Raw genomic sequence first — 9,517 nt, 5'->3', positions numbered from 1 at the left:
CAGAGAGACAAAATGACACAGCAGTGTTTGTAGTGTGGGCTATAAGTAGACCAGTGTATCAGTGCAATCAAGTACACCTGCCTCTAATTAGTCCAACCCCATTCCAGCCATTGGCTCACCAAAAATGTGACACACACACGACCACTCCCAACCCAGTGCAACTTAACACAATAATATGGAGCTGAATTAACACAGGCACATTAGTCTACCATGTTACAACATCTTTCGGCATCTTACAATGCTGTGATTGCAGCCATTCCCCAACTCTCTGTGAATGGTACTCATGGTCTTTGATCAGTGGGTTTTGGTCAGTGGTTGTTGATGAATGGGTCATGAGACTTTGCATAATTAAGATTAAGGAGCTGACCTCCCAGCCCATTGTTCCTTCAGTAGGCTGGTTTCAGTCACTATGCAAATGTACTGTTTATAAGATTGGGGAAACCTGCAGTCAGCTGAGACTGAAGAAGTCACTTGGATGAGTGACGAAACGTTTCTTCCACAAAACGCTACGTTCAGATGAACAGAATCAACTTTTGGAGAGGACCAAAGGTACCACACAGACTATGCAAATTTCATGGAGAACATGATAGCATGTGGTGATGGGGAGAAAATGCCGGAGAAAGAACTCTGTAATACTCCTGTTTGGTATATTCCCCACCATGGGGTACACCACCCTCAAAAGCCCGGCAAAATATGTGTAGTCTTTGACTGCTCTGCACGATATCAAGACACCTCGCTGAAAATGCACCTGCTTACAGGGCCTGACCTCACAAACACTTTGGTGGGAGTGCTTCGTAGGTTCAGGAAGGGCTTCACTGCTGTAATGTGCGACGTCAAACAAATGTTTCACCAGTTCCATGTAGGACTACTTATGCTTCCTATGGTGGGAGCATGGTGACCTAAGCGTTCCACCCTCAGTCTTTCGAATGAAGGTTCATCTCTTTGGCGCTGCTTCTTCTCCTGGCTGTGCCAACTTTGGTTTAAAACATCTAGCCCCGCAAGGTGAGAGAAAGTTCACTCCAAACACTGTGAGGTTCATTCAAAGGAACTTTTATGTAGATGATGGACTTGTAAGTGTTATGTAAGAAGCAGAAGCCATAAAATGAGTCAAAGAACTGTGTAGAGAACTGTGTAGCACAGGTAAACTAAGATTACACAAGTTTATATCAAACAGTGAAAATGTGATAAAGTCATTGCCGAGAGAAAAGTGTACAGAAAGATTTAAGGACTTAGATCTGGCACTTGGAGAGCCATTAATGGGAAGGGCACTTGGTGTTCAGTGGTGCGTTTCTGCTGATGAGTTTCCGTTCAGAATAACTGTAAAAGACCACCCAATGACAAGAAGAGGAATCCTGCGCACAATAGCATCAGTGTATGACCCACTGGGATTTGTGGCACCCTTCATCCTAAGAGGAAAGCAAATCAGTTATGTCAAGAGAAAGTTGGATGGGGCGAGCCACTCTCAGATGATCTCCGCACACAGTGGGAATCCTGGCTCCTAGATCTTCAAAACCTAACCTGTCAAATGTGAAAGTTCAAAGATGTGTCCTACCTGCAAACACAGACATTGCACAATGTGAATTACACCATTTTTCAGACGCTAGTGTGACAGGCTACAGACAGTGTAGTTATTTAAGAACAGTAACATCCAAAGGGGATATTCATTGTGCCTTAGTCTTGGGAAAGGCACATGTAGCCCCAACCAAGGTCACTACTGTCCCTAGGCTTGAACTAACGGCTGCAGTAGTTGCAGCAAGAACAAGTGTAAGGTTAAGAAATGAGCTGGAGATAAGTGATCTTGAAGAACACTTCAGGATAGATTCCACGGTAGTGTTGGGGAATGTGAACAATGATGCAAAGAGATTTCACGTGTTTGTGGCAAATAGGATTCAAAGGATAAGGTCACTCACAGACCCACGACAGTGGCATCAAGTACCATCTGAAAATAATCCTGCAGACCACACATCAATAGGACTCGGTCTCCAACAGCTGCTCAACTCTAACTGGTTTAAAGGTCCAGAGTTTTTGTGGCAAAGCGAGCTACCCATTGAAAATGACGAGTTTACTGAAGTCAAGCCCAACGATCCAGAGCTGAAAACAGTAGATGTGTCCAACACCAAAGTAGAAGAAAGGAGAAGAATACTAGACCGTCTCACCAAATTCTCAGACTGGAGAAGAGCTGTTAAAGCTATTGCTTGTCTACAGAAATTTGTGAAGGATTTTAAAGGACTCACACAAACAAAAGGTGAAAACACAAGTCAGACAAAACGCGGAACTGTTCATAATAAAACTTGCACAGGAAAACACATTCAGCAAAGAATTTAAGGACTTAACTAGAGGAAAGGACATTCAACTGAAGGACAAGACACACAAGCTGTACAGCCTAAGTCCATTTGTTGATGAGCAGGGAGGACGTTTAACAAGAGCAACTCTGCACCCATATATCAAACATCCTGCCATTATTCCCAATTCAAGTCATGTGTCGTCTTTACTTATTAAACACTATCACAAAAAAGTGCAGCATCAAGGAAGGGGAATAACTGTAAACGAGCTGCACTCCAATGGGATTTGATCACAGGATACAGCAATGCAGTTGCTTCTCACATCTACAAGTGCACAAGCTGCAGAAAGTACAGTTTGAAAGTGAGTTTGTTCTGAACACCCCCTCTTCAAGTTTCTTTCAATAAATCTCAGAAAATCAGTTTTGTTTTAATGCTCAGTTTATTTTTCCACAACACTTTGATCATCTGAATATTTTGTAAGTGTGGTTTTAGTAACAGCCAGTGCTGAGCAGCTACTGGACAGTGTTTTCCTTATTTGTGGCATGAAGTTCTCTCTTTTTCTCATGTGTACTTTCAAATATTCATATTTGAACATCTGAAGCTGCTCAGCATTAATAAAGAATTACACCTAGCTACACCTGGCACAGTCATCAGCAAAAGTGCTGCTTGCACATAATCACATCAGCAAAAAAAGATTCTAGACACAGTATGTAAAGCTATGAAAAAGTCTATGAATGTCCTGGCAATTCCTGAGCCATTTCAGCATCCACCTTTAAATCCCTTACAACTCGTACTATACAGCTTCCTGCTGTAATGATGAAGACGAGTTGAAAACACTTAAATCTCAGTAATGTGCAACTCACAGACTGCACTTGTGGAACTCATTGGAGATGGAAGTCAATACTGAGTGTCTAACAGCACAATTTGGTTAGTGTTCACATATTTTTCTGAAAGCAGGCTCAGTTGTGGGCAACTATCTGCTGCGATGAACAACCTAGACAGGAAGTTTAGGCATAAAGCAAAGAGAGTTTATAAATAACTCTCCTTGTAAACAACAAGGAGGACAGATAAAGATGCCACCAGGCACTTCCAGATTCTCAAAGTCACAGTCTCTGATGGTGCTCACACACAAACACACCACATAGGAGGGTGAGAGGGGTCGGGGGGTCAATCCTGAGGGTCCAGCACCACAATTTTGTTACTTTTTACACATTTTTTTGTCTCTTCCATTGTCCTCATCATCATCATCCCGTTTTCTCTTCTTCTGTCCTGCTTCTGTGTCAGCTGAAGTAGAGGGTGATGACACCGTGTCTTCATTTTCATTATCCTCACTTTCAGAGGTGGTGTCTGACGGTTCGTTGCCTGAGTTGAGGAACCTGAATCTCTTCATGTTCATCTCATTACTGTCGCCATTATTATTTTCTTCTCTTTGGCGCCTCCTGGAGCCAAAGAGATCGCTTTCATCAGCTTCCTCTCTTGGAGGGCTCCTGGATCTTTGAGGTTCTGGGATGGTAGGTATTGACTCTGGGACATCATCATCTGATTCGCTTTCAAGGTCGCTTTCATTTTCAGTGCCAGAATTAATGTCACTTTCCCAGACCCACCACATGTCATCAGCAAACTGATCTTCTTGCCGGGGTAGATTAATGTCCACATTTACTGCCGGTAGATGAAGACCTTGATGGTCCCAGTGATCTTCAGCTAAACCGGCCAGGTTGTTTTCCATGTCAGCTGCTGGAAGAGGGAGCGCTTCATTGTCCCACGGACCTTCTGCTCCTACTGCTGGATTTAATCCTATGCCAGCTGCTTGCAGAGCTAGGTCCACTCGTGCAATATCGTCAATATTCCCAAGCCCCAGAGTATTATAAAAAATTTCAATCACAGTTTCCAGGCTGAACTCATTGAACAACCCACGCATTATAGTATCCCGGAGCAAACTCATCTCTGGACCTACTGCAGCGTAATGTTCAAAGCGCTCCACTAAATGGAGCAGCGGGCAAAATCTTAGCTCCACATCTAGAAACAGAGAAATATTTTATAATTAACACTCATGATGAGAGAACAGTCCACAAATTCCAGTTGGTGCTATATTACATGCAATACAGACGGACCTGAAAACTAAGTGCTAAAAACTACATAGGTGAGGTTACTATTGCATGCACTGCAGTTGTGATGAACTTATTAGCTTTGAATATCAGGTTTTCCTCAGGCCACAGTCACTATTATAAAATACTACAAAACTACTTAATCTTACTCTTTCACTTTACAAAACAATTCAATTCTTAAATTTAAGCTGAAAATAGCATGCAGCACCAGCATTTAAATAAGCCATGAAACATCCCTGCTTAGACAAAAACATGTATATTCTCCAATCCCCCATAGGCGATCACAAAACAGTTGATGTACCGGGAGAAATACCGCACCAAACGGAAGTATCTGGACTGTGTGACCGAGGCCTTTACGAGCATGTGTTGTAACAAACTGTCAGATAATACATCAGAAAATTGAAATGAGATCTTACTTTGGTTAGCGCCGTTGATCTCACCGTCTCCGCTATCCATTTTAAATATGGTTTAAATCCACTGGACTGGAGGAAAGTGATCAGTAAGCTGCAAACTTAAACTGGCTGTTTACAATTTTGACTGTAGTTAAAATAGCTGAAAAGTTTAAAAACGTTTTCTGCTGTAGCTGTTAACACGCGAAGAGACAGTAATCTGTGCTGCACGAAACGCTGCTAAATGTTTTTTTACAGAACGTTGTCATGGATACACGGGGTTCTCACGATGATTCGTGAAGTCATACTGGACGTCGGATTCAAATGTGACGTCAGTGCTTCGAACGTGGACTTTACCAATATATATATATATATATATATATATATATAGTGTTTGTTTGTTTCACAGGAAAACCCAGACCCAGGACACGCTGGACAGATTATATATCTCGGCTGGCCTGGGAACGCCTTTGGTCAACTTGGTCAACGCCGGGTAGGCTGGAGGAGGTGGCTGGGGACAGGGAGGTCTGGGCTTCTCTGCTTAGGCTGCTACCCCCGTGAACCGGCCCCGAATAAAGGGGAAGAAGATCGATGGATGGATGGAGGAAAACCAAACGAACACAAATTACACACTTCATACAAAGGAGACTTTTTTGGCGAATACCGCACTGTTTGGCAGACGGTCTAACAAACTGCTGTTTGCTAATAAGCTAACGAAACTCAACATGGGCATAAGAAGCTTTTTAAAAGTGGGAAAGACGCGGGTGAGGCAAGAGAGGTAGATACGCAACTGTTTCCTGTTGCCAGTTAGGGCTGAGGAGAGGAAGCAAGGACACACTGTGGAAGACAGTGTTAAACCTAATCTTAAAAGTAGAGATGGTATTTCCCTCCCAAATCCAAACTGTTTCCTGTTGCAGCACAGTCGTCGTCATCACTTGTTTTACGTTGTGTGTGTTTGTATATTGTCTGTGAAGGTTCTCAGTCATCCAGGTCATCGTAGTCAAAGGAGTTTGCAAAGAATATTGTATAGTGTAGTGTTTGTATATTACATACATTTGCTACGAGAAAGTGAGAACAGACTTCAAAGTAAAAGCCCTTCAGAATCCATTTAAACAACTATTTATTCGTCTCAGTTTAGAAAGATGTTAAAAGGAGGCTTTGTGGTTCCACGTGCAAATTTCACTTTAGATCAACAACATACACCGTCATAGTGTTACTCCTTCAGTCCGAGTCAGTCTGATTTTAATTTCGAAATAATAGCCATTTGAAATCAAGAATGTGGCTCAATGCTGAAACATAGTAAAGATATAATGTATATGTATGAAGTCAAAATGTGTGCACTGTGTGCCACTGAGGACATTTTTAGAAATAAAACACAAACCCTTCATTTGAGTGCATTGTGTGATTTGCCCATTTCCATTTCTTTGTACTTTTCAAAGATATGCATGTTTGTGTATTCAAATTCTGTCATAAATAAGAAGATAGTGGTTCATGTACAATGTGAGGTCACTGTGGAGTCTAGTGGATATTTGTGTGTGAAATCAGTCAAATATAGAATAGGGAAAACAATGATAAAAACAATGTAAATGGAGTGTGATTATTAAAACTTTATTAGAATTATTATTTTTAAATGCTGCCAAAATGAAAGGAAAGCATGAATTTAAAAATGATGATATCTGTGAAGACAGACATCATTTGGTGGAAAGGTCATAAAATCAGACAGAAATAAGCAGCCAGCAGAATTCAGACTGATGTACATCTGTGGCTGCATGAAATATTGTAGTTCTGATGGAATCAAACACTGCATTAATAATTAGCTGTTCTGCAGTCTGAAATGTCTTGAATAATAATCACAATGTTTGGGTCACGTCGACAAATAATATGAGTTAATAACACAATAATCAGAAAATCAGGAACGATGAAGAAGAGGTGAGCATCCATAGGACGAGACACTTCGATTTTTTTCAATTCACTTTTATTTGTGTAGCATGAAATCACAACAGAAGTCACCTCAAAGCACTTTATATTGTAAGATAAAGACCCTCCAATAATACAAAGAAACCCCAACAGTCAAATGACCCATGTGATTAAGAATTTTTGCAACAGTGGGAACAAAAAACTCCCCTTTAACAGGAAGAAACTTCCTGTAGAACCAGTTTATTTGAGGGGCAGCAATCTGCTGCAACCAGTTAGGGCTGAGGAGAAGAAGCAAGGACACACTGTGGAAGAGAGTGTTAAACCTAATCTTAAAAGTAGAGATGGTATTTCCCTCCCAAATCCAAACTGGGAGCTGGTTCCACAGAAGAGGGGCCTGTAACACAAAAGCAGGTTCGTGTATGCTTTTGTGTTTCAGCCCTACAAGCTGGGACATCTTCAAACAAAGCAGCTAATGACCACACCGACTTAGAGGAATGCACTGAGGCTGTTACAGCATACAAATTAATAGGGTTGATATTGAAAGAGTCAGTGAAAACAGATTTCCAAGGTGACGATAGTTAGACTTAGTTGGAGAGCACATGTTAAATATATTCATTCCAAAGTACTTGTTTAGTACTCCAGTAGTAAACAAAGCAGAACAGGTATTATATGACAAAGAAAAAAAATGTTTAATTTCTACAAGTTTAGAAATACCAAAGGCCTGCCTCTGAATTTCTTCAGCATGCCGTCGCTGCCTGACTCCAGGCTATCGTGTTCTCTGTTGTTGGCTGTAACACAACAAACACAGCTTCAAGTGTGGTGTCATCTGTAAAAGATAATGTTCTAGTCATCTCCTCTCAGACTGTTGGGCTGTTGGAGGCTGGTGTTAACCCTCAGACATAAACAATCTATGTTGTGGTTTAGGGCTGCAACCACTAGGGGGACCACACGACTTTGTGTTGCTTGCTCAACACACTGTGATTGTAGAACTTCTATGTATAAAGTTTTGTTACATTTAAACCTTTGTCTACGGTGGCCCTGAGAGGCCAAACGGACTGCAACTTCAGAAAACACTTGCAAAAAGAAAAATGCTGCAAAAAGGAAAATGCTGCAAACACAAAAACGCTGCACTGCAACTTCAGAAAACACTTGCAAAAAGAAAAATGCTGCAAAAAGGAAAACGCTGCAAAAACAAAAACGCTGCACTGCAACTTCAAGAAAAACGCTGCACTGCAACTTCAGAAAACACCTGCAAAAAGAAAAATGCTGCAAAAAGAAAAACGCTGCAAAAAGAAAAGCGCTGCAAAAAGAAAAAATGCTGCAAAAAGAAAAACGCTGCAAAAGCACACAAAGCACAACGGAAATAGGAAAAGACACAACGGAAATAGGAAAAGACACAACGGAAATAGGAAAAGACACAACGGAAACAGGAAACGACACAACGGAAATGTTCCTGGGGAGACAATAAACCGACGGACCAGTTGCACGAACCAAAACATGCTAGCCAGTGCGCTGGGACTGCGAGACACTTCAAAGAAGTGGAGGAGAGGTAAATGTGTTTTAATCTCATGATTCTAATAATACTACAGATATCTGGAATATACATTCAAAGATAATTCTAACAAAGATAATGTTTAATGTAGCCTTAGAAATTAAGCTTTTTTAAACTCGAGAACAAATACTAATAAGTCAAAGTCATTAAGGAGTGTTGCAGTCAATGTGTTCAGGTTTTAATTTGGCATTGTGTCTTCATCAGGCAATGTATTGTCCATATTGTGGAATCCAGCTAGTGGGGCAAATTGGAGTTTTTTGTGGGTCCTGTGGAACTAACATTCAAGTTTTAGCACCTTTTATAGAGAATGGTAAGCACTTCACTTTCCTAAGTTCTAGTATTTATTGCTCACCTTTTAATTGCTTCATAACGACTGATATACACCACAGTAGCTTCAGTAGTGCGTGTTAAACTTTTTTTTTTTTTTGGATTATTATTCATGTGCCATTCCAAAAGTACTATATTCATTTCCTTATTCTAAGGTTTTTGTATTGTTAAAGACTCTGTATGCAAAGATAAATCAGAATTCTAAAAACGCAAAGGCATGAACTGGTAGGTACTAAGAACTGTATTCTGGTTTAAGCCTACCACCGGTTCTATGGCATATTTTTAAAAAATTGTTTATGACTTGTCTATAGCAATAGGGCATATGTACACAGTGATGAAATTCTTCTAACTTCTCTAATTTTGCTCATTTTGAGTTGTCAGCATAGAGGTCTAAGTCCTGAATCCTGGTCCATGTTCTTTGAGCTTTATGGCCTTTATTTAAGCACACATCAAGAAGATTAAATACTTGAGTCATGTTTATTGAGAGTTGTTTCAGATGTGGTATTTTTTTAAAAACACTTATTAAGTGCATTTGTGGATTCCTGCGGTCGTAATTATCTTTTCACGTTTTCTCTTCAACCTTAGGCCCAGTCTCAGTCACAGACATCATCAATAAGTATTTCTCTGAGGGCCATACATATGAAGTGCTCCTGGACTTTCTTGAAAACAAGCATAATATTTGTATGAGTCTGAGAACATTAAAGAGGAGGCTAAAAGATGCTGGAATGACTAGAAGGACTGACTTTACTCCCACTGACATTGTCATTTCCACTGTTACACAAGAACTGAGAGGCTCAGGTCAGCTTCTGGGTTACAGATCCATGTGTCAGACACTGCGACAAAAGTATAATCTAACAGTTAAAAGAAATGATGTAATGCACATACTCTCAAGACTAGATCCATATGGTGTTAAGCGTCGCTGTAAACGCCGGTTTGTTCAAGAGG

The 9,517-nt window shown here is 40.6% G+C and overlaps 1 protein-coding gene and 1 long non-coding RNA gene across 2 annotated transcripts; one reads left to right on the top strand and one right to left on the bottom strand.

Annotated features, from left to right (window-relative positions):
- Positions 1–2,707: 2,707 nt before the first annotated feature.
- On the bottom strand, positions 2,708–5,750 carry LOC120434189. Its single transcript, XM_039601813.1, has 2 exons — positions 4,804–5,750; positions 2,708–4,298 (listed from the first exon to the last, which is right to left on the bottom strand). The coding sequence occupies exons 1-2, from the start codon at positions 4,841–4,843 to the stop codon at positions 3,481–3,483; spliced, it is 858 nt and encodes a 285-aa protein (XP_039457747.1). The 5' UTR covers positions 4,844–5,750; the 3' UTR covers positions 2,708–3,480.
- Positions 5,751–8,070: 2,320 nt separating this feature from the next.
- On the top strand, positions 8,071–9,497 carry LOC120434542. The gene is made up of 3 exons (XR_005609161.1): positions 8,071–8,242; positions 8,450–8,555; positions 9,158–9,497. It is a non-coding gene; the product is annotated as an uncharacterized LOC120434542 (long non-coding RNA).
- Positions 9,498–9,517: the final 20 nt, after the last annotated feature.

The sequence above is a fragment of the Oreochromis aureus genome, linkage group 18, assembly GCF_013358895.1.
Source record: "Oreochromis aureus strain Israel breed Guangdong linkage group 18, ZZ_aureus, whole genome shotgun sequence".
In the NCBI taxonomy this organism is placed as follows: Eukaryota; Metazoa; Chordata; class Actinopteri; order Cichliformes; family Cichlidae; genus Oreochromis; species Oreochromis aureus.
Note: the sequence above shows the minus strand (reverse complement) of the source record. Positions and strands in the feature narration are given on the sequence as shown.

Bases quoted from the DNA above. Each gene is read 5' to 3' on its own strand.
- LOC120434189 (XM_039601813.1), bottom strand. From the start codon at position 4,843: ATGGATAGCGGAGACGGTGAGATCAACGGCGCTAACCAAA. The intron at 4,299-4,803 runs GTAAGATCTCAT...CTCTGTTTCTAG, and splicing joins GATCAACGGCGCTAACCAAA to ATGTGGAGCTAAGATTTTGC.